The 25460-nt window shown below is 45.8% G+C and overlaps 1 protein-coding gene across 2 annotated transcripts in view; it reads right to left on the reverse strand.

Annotated features, from left to right (window-relative positions):
• Positions 1 to 25460, reverse strand: part of HEG1 (heart development protein with EGF like domains 1) — an 83336-nt gene that overhangs the window by 55047 nt on the left and 2829 nt on the right. For both annotated transcript variants that reach the window (XM_020916276.2, XM_070466124.1), the window contains exons 2-3: positions 6217 to 6495; positions 4209 to 4502 (exon numbers count right to left, since the gene is read on the reverse strand). In XM_020916276.2, coding sequence (XP_020771935.2) covers positions 4209 to 4502; positions 6217 to 6495 — 573 coding nt within the window. The remainder of the gene's footprint in view (positions 1 to 4208; positions 4503 to 6216; positions 6496 to 25460) is intronic.

Raw genomic sequence — 25460 nt, forward strand, 5'->3', positions numbered from 1 at the left:
ACAAATGGACCTAGGGATTTTGAGCACAAGCCATCCATTCTTCTTACTTAACCCTGAAATAAACCTTTCTCTGCTACAAACAAAAAAGGTTCAGTATTTAGAAAAACAAAAAACCACAACACAGACATGTCCCAAATCCTCAGTCATCTACTTAGCTTCTTGGGCCTAACTTCACTAGAGTCACCATCTATATCCACCAATTACAGCCCCATCAGATTGCTGAGTGCTCTTTCAAAACACTTTTATTCCCAGTAAATTGTGTTATTTCATCGACTTAGGGCACAGTGACGGTTTTATTGGACTCAGCCTGAATACCTGTCCAGCAAAGCAAATGGCCTCAGAAATACAACCATAAACATCACAACCGCTGAAAGTCACAAAAGGAAAATGGCTAGGTTTTCCCTGACCCTGAGGCCCCATGGAATACTGTTTCACCATTTCATTATCATCAGTATTACAAGCTGACTTTTCAACTAATAACAATATGCCACTACTTTACGTACACCTCCACACACTGTGCTACCTAAGACTTTATTTGTATAATCTCATTCAATCCTCACAGTAAAGCTACTAAGCTGTGTGAATACTTCTGTAGAGTTGGGGCTTCTTAATAAAAGGAGAAAAGGCTTGGTCAAACTAACCTACAATCACCACTTATGTTACCAAATAAGGACCTGCTGAAAACATCTAGGGAGAAATGTACCATGTTTCTAATCAGCAGACCAGCACTACTGATTATTTAATAATTGCCCTTCCTTGCTCATTTTCTACCCTTGAAGCAGCCATTCAAAAATGAGAAGATCATCCATTTGGGAGCAGAAATAAGTTAAATTCCCTAATATTTATAATAAGAGGTGAAAAGAATGCCTGCTCTTCTGGGGAAAGAATATGGGTTCCTCTCCCATTACAACACAACGTACTGGAGCCTTGGGCATGTATTACAATGCTTGCCCTCGACTTGGCTGCGATCCAGAACTTGCCAAAAATCTGGCTGAAGCAGCTGATATTTGGGAAAGGTATTGCTAAATCTACAACCTTCTGAGTTATTTATATTCTCTTCCTCTACAAAGTGAAATCACCACAAAGCAATTTACCTGGACCATATCAGCTCAGCTGCCCACAGAAACACTTTCATGAGTTGAGATCCATTACTACACCCTCAGCTCCTATTGAGTACATATAGAAAACATCACCTTTTAAAGAACATTAGCACAATTTCCACAAAATGGCAATTGAAGGCATTTTCTATTATGATCCTCAATATTCGTTATATAAAATTCCTCTTAGAATGTACTGCCTCCCCAACACTGAAGCCTATGGATGAAATTGTATTACTCACTTTATCTGACAATATATCATACCCCACCCAGTTTCCCTTTGTGCCCTGGTTTCCAGGAAGCTCGGTACTAAATTTAGTGCTCAACTGTAGCCACTCACATAATTCAACATACACATACCTCTTTTCACCTTTAAAAGATAACTTTTTTCCCTATTAGTTGACTTTGCTTACTTTCCCCCCTAATTATCAAATAGTACATGGTCATTCAAGAAAATACAAAAAGTAGAAAAGAAAAAAAAAAAAGCAGGAAGCAAAAATAATTTCAAATGGCTTCTGATCTCTTCTTTTAAAATCTGAGTTAGCTGTCTAGGCCTATACTTGATTTAATGCATATATTTATTAGCATGTAATTTATTTTTGGAAGCAGTCAACCCCTGGATACCCAAGCCTCAGAACGACTATGTTGTGTGTACCTTTGTGTGCAGCAGAATGAGAAGTGAAAGGAGTCGCAGAATACAAAGGCTGACGTGTCTGGAATAACAGATGCTGGAACTAGAAGGATCTTCAGGATCAGCTGGTCTAACCCCTTCATGCTTCGAATAAGGATCCCCATCCTCCCCAAGCCATACTACTGGCTGGCCATCCTAGCGCTCACCTAGTGAGCAGCATCAGTCTTCTGACTGACCCAAGTGCCAGGACTTTCACAGGGTCACATTCACTAGTGACAAAGCAGCCAAGTGTCACAAAGTATACGCCTCCGCCACACTCCCCCTTGGCTCCGATTCCCCACGGAGAGGCCAGCTGGGCTGGGTGACTCCCAGTCTGTGTCTGGCAAGTCCTGCTGGCTTTCTCAGCACTCTTGCCAGCATGCCTAGAACTCCTAGATGCCACAGTCAGGAAATCTACATCTCAAGAGTCAGGCCTCAGGGGAGGTAGGAGATACACTAGAGCTCTGGTTAGCAGGGACCAGTCCAGCACTCAAAATAAAGCAGAGCTTTGGGACTTCCCTGGTAGTCCAGTGGTTAGGCATCTGCCTTGCAATGCAGGGGATGCAGGTTCAATCCCTGGTCAGGGTACAGAGATCTCACATGCCAAGGGGCACTAAGCCCATATGCCACAACTAGAGAAGCCTACACATTACAACAAAGACCCAGCACAGCCAAAACACAAAATAAACAAAAAAATTAAGCAGAGCTTCATCTCCCACATGGCTTCAGGCCCTTGTTCACGTCCGCTGTACATCCCTACAGCAGGATGGGGCTAGCAGGCTAGATCCAGATGGCTGGCAGTCACATCCTGAATGCCTGGGTCTCCCTGCATTGAACAGCACCCAAAGTCCCCTCCAGTATCTTAGAGGGAGGTGGGACTCTACCTAGCACAGAACAACTGGTTCACTAAGAAGGAAGAGCAATGCTCAGTGAAGGATTTAAGGAAGAGGAACGATATGTCAGACCACTTCAAAAATTAAAAGCATGAGGTTCTAAAAGGATGAAGGAATTGGAGGGCTAAATATTTTTCTGAAAGTATAGATGACTACAGTCAAGGCCAGTAGCTGGAAACATAAGACTGATTTTCACATATACCACAATAAATATACCACAGCAGTGGGTTGAATTTAAAGTATAAATATTAAATGACCCTGACCAGAGTCAAGTTTAGCTTCCTAGAAAATGCCTCCTTTCCACCATTTCGTAAAGTGGTTCTTAAACCACCGAACCACAGAACTTTGAAGCTGGAAAGGATCGTAGCTTTTATCCAATCTAACCAACATTTAAGAATAATTTTAAAAGCAATCCCCTAAAAATATGAATCATAAATTATATACATACCCAGTTGGCAGGAAACTGTATAGAGCATATGAAAGGGGAATGGGCTGCTTTCAACAGGTATTCCAGAGAGGATCTCCATTTTCACTTTGATGACATAAACCTGAACCCCTAGTCCTGTAAAGTATTTCTAATATCCTCTGAAATGGCAATTTCTGAAGCCATCTAAGCTCCATTTCACAAGGATACTTCCAACCCTCTCGGCCCTGCTCCTTAAGACATGGAGATGAAAACACAGGTAGCACGCACAGGCTCAGAATAAAACCTCGTAGAAGAGAAACGGTGGGCAGAGTTCCCAGCACTGGTCTGTGGCCGGATGAACCCTGTAATATTTGGCACATGTTCATCCCCTTACTCATCAACTGTACCTCGCTGTGGGGCAGAGGAACCTAAGAGAAGTAACAGACACAATCTGTGTCCTCAGAGGATTATAGTCCAGCTGGGTAGAAGGCTAAGATGGATAAGGATAAGCTAGTGTGACCTGGTGGATGGCTTGGAGGGTTGATGAAAGGCTCAGTGGAGGTGGAACACCTACATGGAGACTTAACAGATGACCAGGGGTTAGAACACAAAGGGCCCCACGATCCACCACTACAACCTTGCAAACACCTGCCTGTTTGGGTTTTCTGATGCCCAGAGAAAACTGTCTGTTATCCTTGCCATTGAAAGAAACATTTTTGCAATAATGAGGAAATACAAATATAACTCTCTATCAAATGGCACAATGTTCACCATTTTATTCACACTGGAACTGGTCTCTTATGCAAGAACACACACCAGCCACACTCAGTCTTGGTTGTGTGCGTATGTGTGTATGTAGGGGAAAGGGGAAAAGCAGGGCCTGGTGGAGAGAAAGGTCTAGAGCAGCTACCAGACCAACTATTATTTTCTTCCTTGTACAAGTAAAGAAAACACATTTTAAAGATGAACTTCAGCACTGAGCTAAATTGTGCAGGTTGTACTTTTAACCCCCAATACTTTGCACTGGTGCTGAGTCTTTCCTCTTAGCCCCTGTAATGAGTATGTAACTGGCTGGACATTCAGGGCTGTTTATTTCTATTCTGCATGACTTCAGAGGGTGGAGCTGGGACAGAAGCACTCACATGAGAGATGGTCAGAGGGAGGGGAGTAAGCTGATGTCCTGGAGAGAGGTGGCCAGGAGGGCTCTTGTCCTGAGGAATTTCTCCCCCTGGGGAGTGCGGTCTCTTCTTCCCCCTCCACAGCAGGGAGAGAGGACTGGCTCAAAACTGAAGTGGCAGCCATTTGGGTGTGCACAGTCACGTCTTCAGGGAGCCCCTGCCCCCTCGCCGGGGAACCCCAGGATGTTCCACTCTCCATGTAAAGAGGGGCAGTTCTTGCTTCTGAACTGCTGGATGGCGGGTGACGCTTTCCCAAGGCTGAAAGTAGACAGTGACAATTAAAATTCCACCAGCAGACTTCCAAATGTCTGAACCATCTTTGAAAAAGCTCACCTCTGACCTCTATAAAACAGACACCAGAAGAAATCAGGAGCAACTGTTCATTCTTTGAAAAATTTCCTCCTAAAGCAGAGACCACAGACCCATACAAAGGCTGTTTTCAGATCTCGCAAACAAAGACTCTGTATTTTATGGTAAAATTATCAACAAAGGAGCACAAAGAAGCTAAATATCAGACAACCTGGAACCAGAGGTCAGTTTTGGATCTTCATGACACATCACTCACATTCCACAAAGCTGGTTCCAGAATTTACTTAAATTTAAGATAAAATTTCCACAATCCGAATGACCAACAAACCCAGGCAGCATCAAATACAGTTTCTAAGCTCTGTATCCATCTTTCACAAATAGAATGTAAAATACGGCCCTACACACTCTTTACAGAATTGAGTCCCCCAACCAGACCTCCCATCACTGGGGTGGGATGGGGTCACCTTTGATGGTTTCAGCCTCTTCTTTTAGGTCATCACCAAAGTGTATCAGTTTTCCTTTGTGAAAAGCCTTTACTGATTCCTTCCTCTCCATCCCCAAAGCCACGAGACAATACATTAACACCAGGCCATACATTAGCACCTGGTATCTGGATTTCTGTGTCCGTTTGAGTGGTCCCCAGGATTCCAGGTTACTTCTACCCCATCTCCCACCCCAGACACTGTCTACCCATCTGCTAGATGCACCTGCCCAAATTCACTTTAACCATGTGACTGCCTTGTTCAAAAATCTTCAGTGACATTCCCCATCACACCAAATCAAAACTGCTTGGTTTTCAAAGTGCTGGATAATTGTGCCTAACCCCACCCACACAACTGTCCTATCCGCTGCTCTTCTCCTCTGTGTGTGACTTATGTCCTCCCCAAGGGAGGCTGCTGGCCTCACCACCCAAAGAGGCCACATTCTCTTCCATCCCCTGTATCTGCGCTCACATGATCCGGGCATGCCACTCCTCAGCCACCCCCCCTCCCACCTTGCTCAGATACACAGGCTTAGGCTCAAATCTCAGCTCTGAAACCTGTTAACTGTCTGACCTGCACACATTGGACTGATGGATTTCTCTAGCTTCAGTTTCCAAATTCCTAAAATGAGAGTAATGTGACCTCATCACTTGCTGTGAGAACAGAGATGGGATATGTTGGTACTGAGTGGGTATCTAGCTGAGTGCTAGCTTTCTTTGTCTTCACTTCTTCAATCAAATCTTGCTCATCCAGCCTGAGCCCCTTGTTGAAATCCTTTGCTAAAAATAGCAAAACATTTTGTGCTGTGCAGACTGGCACAAGAACAACCATCTGAGCTACATCAATACAAACAACACAGCCCAGCAGTCCACCAGACCTGGTACCTAGGAGACGGCTGAGTGTGGCAGGACTGCCAGTGTGGTATGGATTTGGTATGGCCATGGAATGTAGATTCCACAGGACTGGTCAGGCCACTCAGCAAATCTGCACCCTCCCCTGGTCTATACTTACAACTCAATTAACCACAATGAGCCACAGGTGGAGCCTAAGGAACAGTGTGGTCCACTTTGTCCCAGGACCCTTGGCTGAGCATCGTGATTCAGGATGGGGGAAAGGCAGAGACCATCAGATATTTGGTTTCCCAGGACTGGATATACTCATTATTATTAGCATAAACTCACCTAAGGTGCTGCTCTGAGAAGTCAGAATTGTTGTTCTTCCAGGCCCGTAGTGGGAAACGGTGAAATCTGTTCTCCTTGAAGAGTCATTTATTCCTCTAGCAGCTGCTGTTTCAGTTTGTAGGGTGACGTTTTCTGGAGCATCCAAAGAAGGATGGCTCTTCCTGGAGGTGTGCACCATGACACCCTCTTTGGAGACCACTGTTGAAAAGTCCACTTGATTCTGATCAAAGGTAAAGTTTTCTGTTTGGGGTTCAGTGTTGCTTTCTAGCCAGTGGTTTTCTACAAAAGTTGAAACAAGAGGAAAAATGAATCAGCGAGAACTTATTGCCTTCTGAAAAGAGCACTAAACCTTCAGAAAAGGTATATAAGTACATACATCAGTGGAGAAGCGGGTTCAAGGAAAATAATTTCACCTTTCTTTTTTTCCAACAGTAATTATTCTTGCAATCCAGGGGAAGAAATTAGAAAGCAACAATATTATATAGGATTAAATTTTATAATAAACAGAATAAGTGATGAAAATTGGTAGAGACCAATTTGAAGTTATTGCTGACCACATGGCTCCTTGAAAAACCCATTTTTATGTTCCCATTTTGGAATGATATTTTTGTTTCTGCCTAGGATTGAGGGCGGTGTTGAGAAAGCTTTGCAGGGATGAATGAAGTCACTTCTATCTATATGAGTCAGGCAAAAATGGCCAACCATTGAACTGGCAAATGTTGCAGGCAGAACCTATAGTTCAACTCCAAATAACACATACACACACACACACACACACACACACACCAAAGGAGCAAGGTATCTTCCAGATCAGCCCTGTCCAAGAGGTATATAAAGTAAGCCACAAATGCAAGCCACATAAGTAACTTTAAAACTTATAGTAGCCACATTTTTAAAAGAAATGGGTGAAAATAATTTTAACAAATATTTTATTTACTCCTATATATTCAAAATAATACTTCAATATGTAACTGATATAAAACTATTGAGATATTTTACATTCTTTTTTTGGAATTAAACCTTTAAAGTCCAGAGACTAATTTGCCAGCCACACTTCAAGGGCACAATAGCCACATGAGGCCACATAGACAGTGCAATTCTAGAGCAGAGGTTCTAGACATTGTCCCCACTCTGATCCACTCCTACCTGAAGCAATGATGCGCAGACTGGAGTTGGAGGGGTGCTGATTATAAATTCTTCCATAAAGAGATTCTGATGACCTTTCCTAAGGGAATCATTTCCTCCCCAGCCCCCTTGAGAATTACTTTTTCCATGCTTCCTATTCTGTTTCCTGTAAGTGATAATTAACAGAAGCTTCCTAAGGAGGAGGGTGTTTCCGAGGCATCTGAGCTCCCCTGGGGCCCAACCCCAGACAGGCAAGGTCCACACTCAGCTAGAAATGGGATGTGGAGTGGAGTTTCCGGGGCAGCTGCCAAGTACACAAGTTCACCGTGGGGCTCTAGGGTTATGGACAGCAGTGAGCGACCCACACAGCATGTAACCTTTGTTCTTCCTCTCTGAGCTGCAAAGGCCAGCTGACATCCCAAGAGGAGGGAAAGGATCTGAAGATGCCTTCCCTACCCTCTTGGTCAACTTGGCACAATGAGATAAGTTATTCTCAAAAGAAGACAGAAAAAAGTGATTGTCAGGAGGCAGAAGGGACTTAAAAACCCCTGCTCCAAAACTGGTAAGCCATGAGCAAAGGGAAAGAAATGAAGTTAGCTCTATTTACAGTCTGCAGATGAGTGTGAGGCTTGGCCAACGGTCAGCATGGCTGAGCCTCTGGAAGCAGCAATGTCGCCTTCAGGGAGCAAGAGATGGGTGCCCCAAGATCCAATCAGCTCAAGGAATTCCAGTCTTCAAAAGGAAAAGAATGGCCACGTGAAGACAGGACATGGCTATCACTGCTGTCTCCCTGGAGGGTTGACTAAAAACAGAAGGCAAGAAAAATGCACACTATAAACAAAACTAAAAGGCAGACTATTGTCCTGCAGTATCCTGAATAACCCTGCCACTAACAACAACTAAAAACGCTGAATAAAATGTTTTTTAAGAAATACTTCTAAATGCATTGCTGAGTTAGCAAGCAAATCTGGTGAGGTCAAAAATGAACCGAGAGCTGGAATTCAGAGAGGTGAGTTAACTCCAAAGCTGGCAGCTGCTCTGGGGTGCCTGCTCATCATTTGTGACCTTGAACTTCTGTCCTGATGGCCACAGGGATGCAGGAGATAGGAGGGAGCCTGAGAGGAAACTCCTATGCGAAGTTGGGACCAGGGCTATACCTTGGGTGTCAGGCAAGTAGAAACAAACCACCCCTGCCGAAGAGGACAGCAAGAAATCTGGCCCCTCAATCTTGGTTTTAGGTGAAAGAAAAATAACTCACCCAAGAACTGATAACCATAAAGCTAGCCCTTATGTGGGTGTGCAGCACATACAGTACCTGTGTGGTCTAAACCTCAAGCCAAGGGTGTATTTAAAAGTGATCCTACAGAGATTATGATGCTAAGTGAAGTAAGTCAGGCAGAGAAAGACAAATATCATATGATATCACTCATAGGTAGAATCTAATTTTTAAAAATGATACAAATGAACTTATTTACAAAACAGTCTTACATATATCAGAAGCAAACTTACAGTTATCAAAGGGGAAACATAGTGGGGAGGGATAAATCACACTGCTACAAACAATACAGGCAACCAACAAGAACATATTATATAGTACATAATATATAGTATAGTATTATATAGTACTACATATTATATAGTACACAATATTATATAGTACTATATATAGTACTATTATATAGTACACAATATTCTGTGATAACCTATAGGAGAAAATAATCTAATAAAGAATGAATATTTGTGTAACTGAATCACTTTGCTCTACACCTGAAACTAACAACATTGTAAATCAACTATACACCAAGAAAATTACTACAAATATGTTTTAAAAAGTGGTCCTGAACCTTGTGAATATACTAGAAACCTCTGAATTGTATATAGGCATACCTCATTTTATTGTAACTCTCAGATGCTGCATTTTTTACAAATTCAAAGTCTATGGTAATCCTGTGTCAATAAAGCTTATTGGTACCAAAAGCACTATTTTTAACTAAAATATGTACACTGTGCTTTTTAGACATAATGCTATTGTACACTTAACAGACTACAGTATATTTTAAACATAACTTTTAAATGCACTGGAAAACCAAAAATTTCATGTGACTTTCTTTATTGTGATATTCACTTTACTGCAGTGGTCTGGAATTAAACCCACAATATCTCAGAGGTATGCCTGTACTTTAAAATGCTGAATTTTATGGTATGTAAATTATATCACAAACCACACACATACACACTGTTAACGGTGAGGAAAAAGTGGTGCTGATATACAGTGTCTCTGAGTACTTGGGAGGAACAAATGTGAATGATCTTTAGGTGAACATATCTTTACCTTATTTTTATTTTATTATTTAAAATTGGATAAAATCCTATTTTATAAAATTGGATAAGATCCTAAGGAATAAGAAATCACAGTAAAAAAAACCAAAATAAACAAGAAAAAGGCATTTGTGGGCAAAAGTCAGCAAACTAGACAAGCAAAGACTTCAACTACTGGAATTATCACACAAAGAATGTAAGTAAATAAAACTCCCTGAAGATAAGAAAAAATTGAAAATGAGAGAAAAATACTAGAAATAATGGCTAAAAATTGAAAGATATCTGCATGGAAACTCTAGAAATGAAAAAATAATCATTAAAATTAGGAAACTCAACAGCAGATTAGATATGGCTGAAAAAAGAATTAAGAATTACAAGACAGATGATAAGAGAATGCTGAGATGATATGAAGAGATAGGAAATATGAAAAAGAGGTGAAGAGACAAGAAGATACAGTGAGAAAGTACAACATATATCTAACTGGAGTTCTAAAAGGGGAAATAAGAAAAATAGTAATATTCAAAAAGGAAATGGCTAAGAATTTTCCAGAACTGATAAAAAGTATATGTCTTCAGACTAAGGAAGTCCAACAAATCCTTAGGAAGCTAAATAAAAAGAAATATAAGCCCATATCACAGAGAAAGGGCAGAAAATCACAAACACTAGGTCTTAAAAACAACCAGGAGGAAAAAATGCAAAGCATCTACAGAAGATGATAATTCAAATAATAGTTGATTTCTCAATAGCAACAATGGAAGCCATTGTGGATAAATATTTTTAATGTGCTGAGAGAGAAAAAACCAGAATTGTATACTTGGCAAAACTATATTTGAAAACCGTCTTGAAACTATCTTTCAAAACAGAAACATTTTTAGTCAGATTTGGGTTAATCAACTACCTCCACTAAAGGAAATGATGGAGAATTTATTTCAAGTAGCAAAAAAAGCAATTTTAGGTGAAAGCTATAAGGTACAAGAAGAAATAATGAACAAAGCAAATGGTAAATATGTGCGTAAAACCAAGGAAACACTGAATTTATAAAACAGCAATTTCTCATTTGTCGGATTAGAAAACAAGACAGAGCAAACAACACATAAGTCAGGTGGGACGATCAGAATCATGTTGTGTAGGAGAAAGGTAACTTTAAGCTGTGTCTAAATGCATTTTAAAGCTAACCCTAAAGAGTAAAACTGGTAGAGCTTGGAATGATACAAAATTTCCACCAAGAGAAATCAATGATTATAGCCTAAAACCAAAACAAACAAACAAAAAAATCAATAAACAGGGACATAAGCATGCTACTTAGAGATATGGACATAATTCCTAAAAACATCGGTTAAAAGGGCTGAAAGTGGGAAGCAGAAAATGATAATGGTAGGAGTGGTCAGTGTTTTTTATAATAGCCATATAAAGCGTACTCAATCTTTAAACCAGGCAGAAGTTTGATAAAAATAAAAATAAAATAAAATTTTATAAAACAAGCCCCTGATATCCCTGGCCTGGGATTCCCAAAGAGCAGTATCCCACTGCCCCCTGCTTAACTCTGGAGGTGACTCTACTCCCATTAATGCAGATGAACTATTTCTCAGAAAAGGGATTCACAAACCACGTAGGTGGGGGCAGGCAGAGCCCAGCCCACCCTCTCTGCTAGTCAAGGTCTTGATTGTGATGGGCAAGTGCTTTGCACCATTCCAGGCTGTATCTCAGGAAAAGCAATGAGTCAAGTGCTAAAATATTTACTGAAGTCCAAGGACGACTCCTTACAGAAGTCCTCGGTTGTTTAGGGTTCCTGTGGCTAAATTTTGCTTGAGGTGTGCTCCTTATTTAGTGCAGGTATAAAAACCTGAGTGGGAGAGCGATTCAGAGTAAAGTGAACAGGACTCTACAGGAACCTACCACATGCAGGGGCAGGTATTGGGAAACCTGTCCTTCTTGGTGGAAAAGAGGAATCAGCTCTTGAGAAACAAAGGAGAAGGTATGCCTCAGGCCGTGGAGCCTGGACCAGCCAGGCAGTGAGCAGAAGAGGCTTGCCCCACCAGATGCATGGGTGCAGCCTCTGGGTGGGAAGGGGTGTCCCGAGGTGCTGGGGGGCTGGCACTCCTCACCTCACCCATCCCTCTTCCTGGGGGGCTCAGAAGCAATTACTCAAACCGCACTCACATCCTGTGGCAACTGAGTCACACAACCAGCCAGTTTAGATGGCTATTTCCCAGGTATCTCTGGAGCTGGAAATACCGTTCTTCCCTCTGTTCTCAGCCCCTGATGTCGGGCCATCACTTTCCCTTGTACCATGAATGGAGATTACATTAACAAGAGAGCTTTACTGCCTGTTTTATTTTTTTCCAAGTTGACAACTTCCACTTCTGTAATGTCTTAATGTTCCAAAACATCTGTTTGTGAACCAGCATCATCAGGGGTGCTAGCACCGTCTGGGAGTTGCATTTCCTAATTAGCAGCTGCTACAGAGTCAATTCTTCGCACACCGCCCCCCCCCCCGCCCCCGGCCAACCCCCAGATTTGACGGTTTTTGGCTCGCACTGTTTCTGAGCAGCAGAGTGGGTGTGTATGGAGAGACTGCCGTGTCATCCACAGAGGCAATTTCCTCTGTGGCCCGGCCATCCCCGCCCCCAAGGCACCACCTAACGCTGCGGCCACCCCAAGTCAAGTGTTGCCAGCTACACCCTCTGCTTCTGGGGCACAGAGTTGAAGCACAAGAGCATTATGTTCATTTCCCTCCATTTAGGTTCAGATCTCATGCCACGGTGCTGCGTATTTTCACCTGTGTTATCTCACTCAACACATGTGACAGCTGGTCAGACGGGTGTCATGGCACAAGAGGAAGACTAAGGGGTAGAAAGATTGACTGTTCAAGGTCACAGCTCAACAGCAGAGAGAAAACAATCAATGCAGGTCTCCTGCCATCACACCCCAGCCTATTCAGTGACACTGGGCCTTCAAGGCACTAACCAATGAGCAGGGCCACAGGAAGTCTCACCGGCCTCCAAACTGTAGCCCTCAGCCCAGCTACACTCGCTGCTTCTAAGAGTAGCGAGACAGTGCCTATCACGTGAGCTCTGGAATCGGACAGACTTGGCCCAGCAGCAGCTGCGTGTTATTAGCTGGAAGACTGAACAAGAGGACATCTAAATTAACTTCTAACTCAGAGATGAATTTCATGGGTGAAATTCAAAAAAGATGATAACAAAGAAGGAGAAGTGGTGAGATGGAGGATGAATTTATGGGAGAAGAAAAGCCCGTTTTCAAAATATGAAGTCTGGGATGATGTTATGACTTCCAGGTAGAAATGTCTGACGGGCAGTTAAGATGTGGGACAAGCGATCAGGAGGAAGGACAAAGGGATGGCAGATGAAGGGGAAAGCAGGGCAAAGACTGAATTGAGGGGAAAACTAGAATTTGGTGGGAGGGGAAGAGCCAGTGAAAGAGACACGGATGACAAGGGAAGGACAAGATGACATTAGAAGTAGGTGTCAGGAAGGCAGTGTGTGCAGAGATACAGCAGAGAGAGTCCACCAAAGTTCCCAGGATTTTGCTGAGTGTTACTTGGAAGATGGAAGGTGAAGGTCAGACGGCTAGGGATTACAGCTCCCCAGGGAGAGGCTCTGGGAGGTCAACAAGACACTGAGCCCTGACCACAGTCAGCTGTGGGATTCCTCGTTCCTGCCCCCTTTTCGGGGCTCCTCAACCTGGGGAACGCTCTTCAGAGAGCTGCAGAGCTGGGTGCCTGAATCTGCACGGTCGTATATGCCAACGTGGCTTCTTAAAACTATGATAGCAGTTTCTTTGTAATTTTCAAAGACTTTCCTAAAATTCAATTGCTCACACAGGGAGGGAAGAAATGAGACTTTAAAAGAGAGAGACTGAGAGCCCTTTTTCTTTTTAATTCCTTTGGCTGGAAACCACAAGAGGAGGAGGATATTGTTCACAAGAACTTCAAGGGAGAAGAAAACTAGGCTCCTATTCTCAGAGATGTTATCAAGAAATCACACACATTCACAATCTGCAAAGTACTTTTTATGGGATAACTTTGAGGGAGGGGGCTAAATTATCCTATTAGATCCTGACATTCTGAGTGCAGTAGGATAGGAATTCTTAGCTCATTTTACAGAAGAAAAGACTGAGGCTCAGTATCAGGGTCACTTGCCCAGAATAACGCAGACAATAAGTGGCAGAGTAGAAACTAGAGGCCAGCTCTTTTATTCCAGTGTCTTTCCTAATTAACGCACCCATGTGAACACCAGTCAGGACCGAGAAAAGCTCAGCCAGCTCTTCCCAAACTATGTAATGTATGGTGTGTGACCTGTTTCACTAGGTAGCAACCAAGGGCTTTTATTTGTTCTGGGCAGAGTTGGGAATTTGGCTGTGTGGTTTTTGGTGCCCGCATCCCTCTTCAGAGGTGATCTCTGTCCTCAGGGACCCCAGCAACCAACTACTCTGGCCCTCACATGACAGGACTGAGGCCCAAGAGGGGCAGTAACAGTTCTAAATCCACAATTCAGTCAGTGGCATTTATTTGAATTTTAAAAATATGTTTACTTTCACACTCAGTAGGATAGAGATTATCCAAACAAAATGAAAAACAATAAGTGTCTCATGCATCCAACCTGGGCTGGTGATCTGTTTCACCCTAGATGGGGAATACATGTAAATCCATGGCTAATTCATTTCAATGTATGACAAAAACCACTGCAATGTTGTAAAGTAATTAGCCTCCAACTAATAAAAATAAATGGAAAAAAAAAACAAAAAACAGTTAAGTGTTAGCAAGAATATGGAGGCATTGGGACCCTTGGTGCTTTGCTGGAGGGAATATAAAAGGGTGTAGCTACTGTGGAAAATGGTTTGGTGATTCCTCAAAAACAGAGACATATAATTATCATACGATCGGGCAGTTCCACTGCTAGGCATCTATACAAAAGAACTGAAAGCAGGGAATCGGATACTCGTACACCCATGTTCATAGCAGCATTATTCACAGCAGCCAGAATGTGGAACCAGACCAAGTGCCCGTCATCAGATAAATGGATAAATGAATGTGGTACATGCATATGACGGTATATTATTCAGCCTTACAAGGGATGGAAACTCTGACACATGTTACAACATGGTGAAACCTGAAAACATTATGGTAAGTGAAATGAGCCAAACTCAAAATGACAAATATTACACAATTCTGCTTCTTTGTGGTACCTAGAATAGATAAATACAGACAGAAAGCAGAATAGAGGTTAGCAGGGGCTGGAGGGAGGGAGGGAGGACTAGGAAGTTAAATACTTGATGAGTTTCTGTTTAGAAAATGAAGAAGTTGTGGGAATGAGTGGTAGTGATGGTTGTATACCATTGTGAATGTGATGAATGCTAATGAACTGTACACTTAAAATGGTAAAAATGGTATATTTTATATTACATATGGTGCTCATGCCCAGTGACTCAGTCGTGTCTGACTCAGCGACCCCACAGACTGTAGCCCATCAGGCTCCTCTGTCCATGGGATTCTCCAGGCAAGAATGCTGGAGTGAGGAGCCATTTCTTCTTCCAGGAGATCTTCCCGGCCTAGGGATCAAACCCATGTCTCCCGCATCTCCTGCACTGGCAGGTGAATTCTTTACCACTGAGCCACTGGGAAGTCACATGACATATTTTTTCGCAATAAAAAAATAAATATATTTACTTAGCGTCGGGCACACACAAGACACTGGAATCTTGTGTCAAGGAGCTTCAAGAAAGCTGAACCATGGAAATAAATCCTTCTGGTGCTGCTGAGATGAAGAAAGTGGCCCAGTGAGGCAGAGGTGGTGCTGGGGGAGTTTGGAAGGTGCAGAGCTAAGACCAGAACCCCACCCTCCCTCCCCGGCTGCTGCCCCCTCCTCCAATCCCGGGCCTTCTACAGCAGGGCCCTGGTGGCCTCACAGCCTGCACCCCAGGAATCCTCCAGATGAGGGGGATTTCAGGCCGGATGGCCAGCAGCGGGATACTCTGCGGCAGGCAGGAACCTTGGGGGCGCGGGGGGAGGGTGGCTGCAACCTCACCAGCAAGGCAGCCGCCTGCTCAGCTGGGCCACTCCGGGCAGTGTTTTGAAATGCTGCTGCGGATGTAATGATTCTGGGTGGAGGACGTTTAGGAGCCAAATGAGTTTGTGTGAACAAAAGACTCAGCTCTCAATCTGGACTGTCCAGGGCTCTCGGGGAGTTTCGTTTCCTTCCTTGTTCTTACCCTGAAAGGAGCGGCCCCAAGAAAAACCATACACATTGAGAAGTGTTTGGACTCAAGATCTGATGATGTGATTTTTTAAAAAGATTCCCCTGGAACGGCCTCCTGTCATGAGAAGCATGAACTTTACAAGGCACATTATCCTCCCTTCCCAGTGAAAGAGTCGGCTTTTGTCCAGCTGACCGTCCTCCAGAGACAAAGGCAGGCCTGCGGGACTGACCGGGAGTCTGCCTGACCTGGAGCCCACCCAGGACTGGGGTCAGGCTTCCAGAGAGGGACTCGCCCCTGAGGTGGCCTCGGGGGGTGCTAAGGAAAGAGACGGCCTATCCAGGCAGGAATGAAAGATGAAGGACCTCGGTGTGACCTCATGCTCCTTGCTTTAAAAATAATTCTATAGGTTTGGGGGGAACAAGACCTTGAGAAGGACAAAGGTCAGAAGATTCCCATTGATTATATAAGTAAACAAAAGGCTTTCTGCAGGGGGCCTGTATACCTTGTGCCTTGGTATTCTTTATCCTGCTTTACCCTCTGCAAAATAAACACGCACAATGGAGCTGAAACAGAGCCTCCTCAGCAAAGACACCGTTCTGAGAAAGAGGCAGAAGCAAGCAGCGCCTGGAGGTGAAGGTTCGGGTGGGGAGCCAGCCTCCTTGCCTCTCGCGTGGTCACTCTGACATTTGCTCACACCCAGAGAGGAAGCCTGGTGGCAGAGCTCCACCAAAGGAGGCCTGCCAGGTTAGCGAAACAATAAAGAGGCAAGGAAAACATCCTGGTTCCGAGGAGGAAGGGGGAGCGGCGCGGGGAGGGGGCAGGAAGCCTGGGCGCTACCGGGGCGGCGGGGGGACTGAACCAGACGCCGGGGCCTTTACAGTCTGCAGTCCCGTTACTCCACTGGCCTGTGAGAGGTGGTCAGGCCTCTGAGGAAACCAGAGAAGCATCATTCGTCTGGAAAGTTTACAGGGTTAGAAAATGTACACATCAGACCCATGTTGAGGCCTGGACGGAAGAAGAGAAGAGGTGGTCACCGAGGTCACTGCCTCTCATGGGACCAGGGTGGGGGGCTCGGCGTGGGCCCACTGGGAGCCCGCAGGGGCAAAGGAAAATCTATTTTGGGAGATAAATTAAAAGTTTACTCACAGCCTTTTAAAATTAAGATTGAGAAACCTGACACTCAGTTCAAATATAACCAATACTTGAAAAATCACCTGCCATAGCCAATGAAGAACAAGGCAAAATACAGGGAGAAGAAAGGAAAGGGGCTGAAAAGAGAAATAAGACAAAGGGGAGAAACTTACAGAGGGAGGGAGAGATAAAGCTAGGGAGAATTTTTTTAAAAGGCACCCACTGGAGTAGGATAATTATTGTTATTATTATGGCAGCCCAGGTGAAGGGAGCACTGGCTTCCAGCAGGCACATGCCAGCACTTCACAGGGACTGTCCCAGTTAATCCTCTTGGCAGCCCTGGGAGGTAGGCACCATTAATATCCCTGTTTTCTGATAAAGACACTGAGGTGCAATGAGATAAGTAAACTGGCCAAGGTTACATGGCAAATAGAAGCCCTGGACATCAACCCAGGTCTGTCCAACTCCAAAGAAAGACTGATTAAAAAGATGGAAATGAAGAATGAAGGTTAGAAAAGGAAGGAGGGAAACATAGACACCTGTGAATGGGAAAGCGTGAAAGGGCTGAGGCAGACCTCCTGCTTCCAGGACATCCTCCAAGAGACCCGGGCTCCACACTGCAGCATCACTACCCAAATGGGATGACACACCACGACAGCTTGGGTCGCCCACCATCAGAATGGAGTTTTGTGAACTTAATTCCATCTGATTAACAAGTGATGGGATTCAGGAGGAGGAAGGAAGGGAGGATGGGAGGAAAGAAGGGAGGGAAGAGTCCACAATGATTACCCTTGAGTGAGAAAAGGCAGCAAAACAAAGATGACGGGGGTTTTGAATGTGCATTGGAAAGATTAACAGGACCATTATCAAGCAAAGGGAGGCCAGGTCTAGTGGAGCAAAAGGGCGCCATGTCTGCGTTTACGACTGCTATCTGAGGTATTGGAAGTGAAGCAGGATAAATGTGTATGAATGTATGAATGTCTGACTGCTGGCTGAAGGCATGGAACTGGGTTTCTGCAGAGAAGACAGGTTGTATGGGAACCACCCCCTCAGTGAAAGCAGGTGAAGCCCTGCTGTCTCCTCTCCACGCTTTCCTTCCTGCCATCCTCCTACCGCTCTCTTCCCCTTGGCCTTCTGGCAAAATCTGACTCATTTCTCATGCCCAGCCCAGCCTTCCCAGAGACAACTCTCTCCCTCAACACTACTGTTTTACTCTTTTATACAATTATAACTTACATGATCCCATTTCTGTGTCCCCTGTGAGAGACTACGGCTCACAGGAGATGGTCGATAAATGTTTACTGCACTGAGTTGGAGGGAAAAGGCCAAGGGCGGGGCTGTGAGGGATATCCCATTTGGTGGGAGAGGCAGAGACGGGGAGAAGCTATTCAGCCCATGCTAGCTTAGAGGATAGACAGGCTTGAAAAAGGCCACCGTGACTTTCTAGAATGTTCTTCCTCCCTCTACCTCCTCTTCACCATACCCTTATCCTCCCATATCTACCTTCTCCATGGAGCCCCACCTCACTTAAGAGTAGTAACAATGTCCAATGTGTTCCCCAGGAAGCATCAATGCCTAACTCACACGCAGCACACACAGTTACAAAGCTCATCCATGTGGGTGGATACACTTCACCCCCTACAACCACACTGTGCAGCAGACACAACTGGTGTTATCACCTCCATTTTACAGATACGGAAACCGGCTCAGAGACAAGAAGTCTTGCCCAAGGTCTCCATCAGTTCATTATATTATGACTCATTACTTGATATGTCTACATTTAAACATGCTTTCACAGTCATAATTATATTTGCTTCTCCTCAAAAGCCTTGTTAGGGAAGCATTAATAGACATTATTATCTTCATTTTTAACATAAGGACAGTAAGACCCAGAGACATTAGGTGTCTGCCCAGTGCCCCATACCTAGAAAGACCTAGAAAGTGAAGGGGTTAAGAGCAAAAGTACCACTGGTATCTATCTTCCCAGCCCTCCCAGCAGCTAGAGACAGCGGCACTCTATCACCACAAGGCATGACGATACTATAAATAATTCCTAGCAAACCACAAGAATTCACCTCCCCAGTGAGTCGGATCCCCTTCAAGGAGGTCCCATCAAGACCACACTTATTTCAACAATGCTGTCACCGCTCGTGCTCTTTTCTAAAATTCTCTAATTTTCAATAGAGCCTGCAGAATATTCTCTTGAGTTTCCTAGATAACAGCAATTTTTCATCCCTTGATAAAGGGGTTAGATTATTTTGGAAACAGACACAAATTCAAAGCCCATTCTAATATAGGAGATAGAGATAAATCCCATTTTGTATCTGGGAGAAGGCACAACTGCAAAAATAAAACAAACCAGCAGCCAGTTGCTTGCGCCCTGCAAACCAGTTCTGAAGTGGCTCCCAACTCCTTCAAACACTTCGGAGGTGTGTGTCAGTAAAGTCCAAAGGTTCTGACCTGAAGGAGAACACTCACTGGCCACAGAGGTCCAACTATGACTGACTTTCAAAGGCTTAATGTTTTGGAGTCACATACACCTCACATACTGTTTTTGTTGAATCCTAATTGCTTCATGTGTGTTAACCTGGTCTCCTCAGATGACTATAAGCAAGGACTATTGCACTGAGTTTTTCCAACTTCAAATCTTGCTCTTTCCTCTCTGCATCTGAAGCTAAGGATGGAGAGAGAGAGTTCTAGAAGGTCACAGATGAGAGTGGCGGGGGTCCAGGGTGAGAGAGAATCAGGTAACAGAGGTCCTTGGAAGGTACCTTGAACCTGGAGGTGAAGGTGGTCTTGACCAGTACAATGGTCAGTGTGAACAGGCACTGGTTTTGGGAGTGTCATCACAGCCAGTATTTATAGAGCTCTCCTGCCCAGGCACGTCACATCTGCTCTCCAGGGGATGATGACACTCTATTCCCTGAGCAGGGGCCTGTGAATAGCCCATTTGACAAATGAGAAACTGAAGGCAGAGAGAGGCTGAATAACACAGTAAGGGCCCACAGCTGGCCAGTGGCACTGTTAGGGTTTGGACTGAGCCTGTCTGATCTCCAAGCCAGGACCTCCCCAGGTCCATGACTGCAAAGCTGGCAAGGCTCTCATCTACACCCTGGCAAAAGACGATCCCAGAAAAAGTCTCACCCCGAGGGAGTGGTGGCCCCAAAGGCCAGGAGTAAAACTCATTCCCACATTGAAGCTGCTCTCGTCTCCTCCTACCACCTGGGGACAGCAAACAGTGGCTGTCAATCTGGCCTGACACTCGGTAACCACAAGTCAGGACCTCACCCAAAGAACAACATCCCACCAGATTACAACCGGGCATCTCTCCTCCAGATTCTTGCTGCTCCTTCCTCCTGTGTGAGCCTCTGTTCAGACGCCCAGGATGGCGCAGGGCCAGCTGGAGAGCTTGACCTTGGCCTCTGCCCTCTTCTTGTCACCCGTCTTCCTCCCTGGTCTTCATCTCCCAACTTATCAGAGACATTAAGCAGAAACTTGTCAAACTTAACAAATCCATCTCCTTGCCTCTAGCAGCCCAGCTCCTTCCCTGCCCAGAGACTGGGGGTGGCTCCTATTCAGGGTCTCCAATGACTTCAGAGCCTCCTCTCCAGCCCCCACCCCCAACAACCCCAGGGACTGAGAGCACAGAGCCTCGCCCGCGGCCTATACCATCTGACCTTAAGCTTTCTCCAAATACGCTCACAGGACAGAGTGACAACATGACGTTCAAGTACCCCAAACCACAACACAGCCCAAAGGCATGTGTCCCGCCTGAACAGCCTCTGGGCACCTGCCGGCTCCTTACGAGATCTTACAAGAGGAGCCCTAGAGCATATGGTGGTGCGGGTGCTGCTGCGGTAGCCCTGGGGCAGAGGGTGGCCTGAGGCCAGACAGACGCTCCCCATGCCAAGGCCCAAGCTGGGCACTAGGGGACAAACATGAATAAAATCTACACTTCCTCCCAAGGAGCAGCAGCTCACGTGGGCTCACAAGTGCACATTCAGAGCCACTGGCTCCCCACAGTCTATTCTCCACATCGCTCCTCTGCTTAACATCCCTCCTGGCGCCTAGAAGACAGTCTGCCCTCCTCACCGCCTTCCCATGGCCCCATGTGACCTGGGCCACTGTGGCCTCCCGTCTCTCCATCCTGAAACAAGCAGCAAGCTCCTTCTGGCCTTGGGGCCTTTGCACAGGCTGCTCCCTCTGCCTGCAAGGCAGGTGCCACTACAGCTGGAGACGCCTGCGCCTCGTCTCCAGGACAGGAAGGGGCTGCGTGTGTACAAACAGTGATCTGGGGGTTAGGACGGGGAGTAGCGTGAGAAGAAGCCGGAGAGCTAGTGGGGTCAGACCTGCGGATCCTGGGTTCTACCAGGGGGTGTAGATTTATTCTCAGCACAACAGAAAGCCCATGGAGGGTTGAGCGTGAGGGGTTCAGCCCAAGAGTGAGGTTACCAGAAGTACATTTTAAGAAAATCACTGGCTCCTGGGAGCACAGAGGAGAGGGAGAGCCTGAGTAGACACAGGGAGGACAAAAGAACAGCAGAGATGAAGAAGGCAGACTTGGGATACAGTTCTGAAACTAAAGCAACTGGAGTTGCCCCCCATCACTGCACACGCACACCAAAATGGAGAGGGTGAGGACAAAGAGGATGGAGGGTGGCTTCTAGGCTTCTCCTTTAAGTAACTATGTGGACGGTATTGCCAACTCCTGACTCAGGAGGATGGGGGAGTCAACGATGGTGTGGGGTGGGAATCAAGGGCCCTAAGTCTCTTTTGCACCTTCCTCTTTTGCATCACTGTTGAACTGCGCCCAGGGAGGCCAACATCTGCCTTCTTCCCTCAGGCCTCATTCTCCTCATCACCCTTTTCCTTTCAACTGAGACAGTGTACAGATGAGACACAACTCAGCAACTAATGTTAGCTTACATGTTTCTTCACAGCTTTGTATACCCACAGTGGGTACTGACTCAAGTCACCTGCCCTTCCATAGCCCCCAAGGTGCCCGGCTCTCACAGTGCCCTCAGGCCTGCCTGGCCCCTTGCTGGGCACTGCCCCTTTCTCACCATATATGCTGGACATTCTCCATCAGGTCAGAGCTGGCTTCCTCTTCTTCTGGGGTGTTCACTGCTACTCAGGCTTACCCGCCAGGCTGAATCAGCCCTAAACTCATTTGAGCTCAGTTCTGCATTCTCAGCTATCCGTGGAAGACAGCCACTGGGACAAGCTACAGTCTTTACAGCAAAGGCACTTCAGCTGATGGAAGCCAGCTCTTCTCTGTCCACTGTGTGCCCATCATCCCCACAGCCAGGTGGTCACCAGGTTCTCCTGCATGGGTTCTTGCATTGCTCCCTTTCAATTTCCGCTCACTCCATTCTAGCCCTGCTCAGCCTTTTCCTCCCAGCATCTGGATATACTGCCCATCAACATTCCAGTATCTCTACATGACTACTGGGCTGTAATATGGGCAGATGTGTATGTGATTCACCCATGAGCCCCAGCACCAAGCATGTGTGAGCACTCAACAAGAAAACAATACTGCTCCTTCCTCGCGAGCCCTCAGGGGGCTCCTCACTGTGGATGAGACAAACACAGACGCCTTCAAGAGGCTTCGAAAGCCTTCCCAACATGACCCAGTCCTCCTTTCTAGTCCTGTCTTCAATGACTCCAGCTATACTAGAGTCTAACTAGTCTTCCCAAGTCCTCTCTCCCATCTTCCTGGCTGTTAAGAAGCTGCATTAAAAAAAAAAAAATCTTCAGTGTTTCAATATTTGGGATTTTGCTGATGTCAATAGCTTCCCTGTCTGTCTATCCATATTCAGGCAGTTCCTTCCTTCTCTCTATCATGTCTCCCTGGACTGCCCGCATCAGCTGTCTCTCCACCTTTGCATGCTGCAGCCTGTCTCCATCCACACCATACCTAAGGGTCAGTATGATTGTCCTGTGACACTGCGTCAGCAGTGAAGCGCTCCTGCACCATCATTTCACTTTTTAGACATTGGGATTTGCACTCCAACAAGACCGCATGTACCTCAGGGGCACATACCCTCCCTATGACCTGCCGCAGCTCCTCACACAGAGAAAGGGCTCTGTACATATTTTCTGATCTACAGATCAATCAAATGTGACGCACACAGTCACATACCACACTCCAACAAAGAAGAGGGAGAAGACAGGACAGAGACATCTTTGTTTTGGTGTAAGCAAGATGCACAGTAAGTGGGTAGAAGAGGGCATAGATGTGAAAAAATAAACAATTTTACAGCCTCTGAATGGGGTACCATTTGATGTCTCCTCCCACTGAATGGGTATTCATAACACTGCCTCCAGGTAACAGACTTGTTCCTGGAGAGCCCGTTAAGAACATCACCAATTCATTTCAGTTTGGTCACTATCGAATGTAACTACCTCGATAACCTATGGATTGGCATATAGGCAGGGTGTAATTCACAATCTGTATATAAAATACCATCTTATATGTGTAGAAAGGCTCATGATCCTACCTTCTTTCATTAGAATCTCTACTCTGAAGGTTGTCCCCATTATCCCTGCCATCTCCTCATCCCAATCCTAGTCCCTATTCTCTAAAAAAGGGTGAGAGCAAGGGACCAAGGAAGAAGGATGATACACTGGAGAAGATCTTAGTGATCGAGACAACCCTCACCCCATTTTACTGATGAGAAAACTCAGGCTACATGATAATTGTGGAAAGAGCAAGTGGATCTGGTCAAATTGATTTAAATTCTTCCTCCTCCCTTGATATGTCTTATCGAACATCACCAGACTTCAGTTTCCACAACTGTAAAAAGGTAATAATATCCCTCGTGGGGGTTATTTTGAGAATTAAACAGGATGAGGAATGCGAAAGTTCCCACCGCACAGGTGCGCAAAGACTAGAAGTCAAAGAGGGAGCCAAACTGTCTTTCCTGTTGCTTCCTTCCCCAGGATTCTTGAAGGGAAGGACATTTACTGCAGCTGAAACCTCTGTTCACACAAAAGTGGGTGGGGCAGAGGGCAGCCACTGAAGGAGACACAGAGGACTCAGAAACCACGACTGCCATAGGGGCTTTGCTTTCCTTCTGAGCGGCTGAGACAACACGCCAGTTCCGAGAAGGCCATTTTCAGCCAGCTGGGCAGGGCTGCTGGAAGGCAGAGGGGAGTCACTGGGAGGGCATAGGCTCCTCCCCGCCCCCGCTCCGGGCCCAGGGGTGCAGTAACTGCCCAGCTGGGCAGCAAACACCTTTCATTCTCACCCTGCCCACACCACTGGGGCAGGAAACAGCAGTTTAGCATTTGCACGCATGAGGTTAAAAGGATGTGGCTTTCAAACATACACGGGCCAGGGTGAGTCCCTTTCCCCACACCTCTCCTTCTATTTGGGGTACCCCCCCATCAAAGCAATGGGGCTGCTCAGGAATCCCCACCACCACCACCAGTCCGAGCCAGGACGGTCCTGGAGGGAAGCCCCTCCCTCTTCCCTGGGGGCTGCCTCCTGCCCAGCTTGGGTCTCACTGCACCCTGTAAGGGCTCCCCCCAGCTAAAGCTGAGTGACCAGCTGGCCGCAAAGTTACAGCCACTCCGGGGACAGCTATGTAACAGCCCAGAAGGGGCTGGGCTCACTGTGCTTCCTTTACTCTAGGGAACTGCATTTTTCTACGATTATTATTCCTTGGGTTGGCTGCTCAGCTCCTCAGCGTCATTTCCCCTTTGGGTGGGAAAGTTCTTTCCTTCTGCATTGATTTTCATTATGACTTAAGCCTCCTCCCCCAACCCCCACTCTCATTTGCGGATCTCACAGTTAAAACCTGGCATACGAACTGCAAAAGTCAGTGTATAAACTTAAGCACTCCACTTAGAACTGTGGCTCGGAAACCCCAAGTTGTTAGAAAAAAAAGAAAAGCAAGAAAAAGGAAACCTCGAGGACTTGGCATCCTACCTCCGCTGGCTGAAACACCAGCAACAAGTTGAGCTGAACAGCCCGCGGGTGACAGGTGGGCGCAAAAGTTTAACAAAGGCCACACAAATGGGAAGCAGGGCAGAGCTGCCGGCCAGGGACTTGTGGCCTAAGGCAGGCTAACAACCCACAGAATGCAAGTCCAGTTACTCAACAGTGAGAACCTTAAACTCTGCCAAGAGGAAAGGGGCTAAAAATGGCCCCAGGGAAGAAAAGGACATCTCTGATCCCTCTGTTGACACCGTATTTGGAAGCCCAGGCCACGAGGACCAGGCACTGACCACCAATATCCCCACAACATAATGGGCTATAGGCAGTTTCCCCAACAATCCAACAAAGCACCTTATTTGTAAGACTCAGGGCTCATAACCAGCAGCAGCAAGCATCTCCCCAAACACAAGAGCACTGGTGCAGATACTGGCTGTCCATCTGTCAGGGGTGCAGAGAGGGCAGACATCCAAATGGGATACTGTGTGGACCACAGGGCCTCCAGAGGCCC

This window comes from Odocoileus virginianus, chromosome 4 (assembly GCF_023699985.2).
Source record: "Odocoileus virginianus isolate 20LAN1187 ecotype Illinois chromosome 4, Ovbor_1.2, whole genome shotgun sequence".
Classification (NCBI taxonomy): Eukaryota; Metazoa; Chordata; class Mammalia; order Artiodactyla; family Cervidae; genus Odocoileus; species Odocoileus virginianus.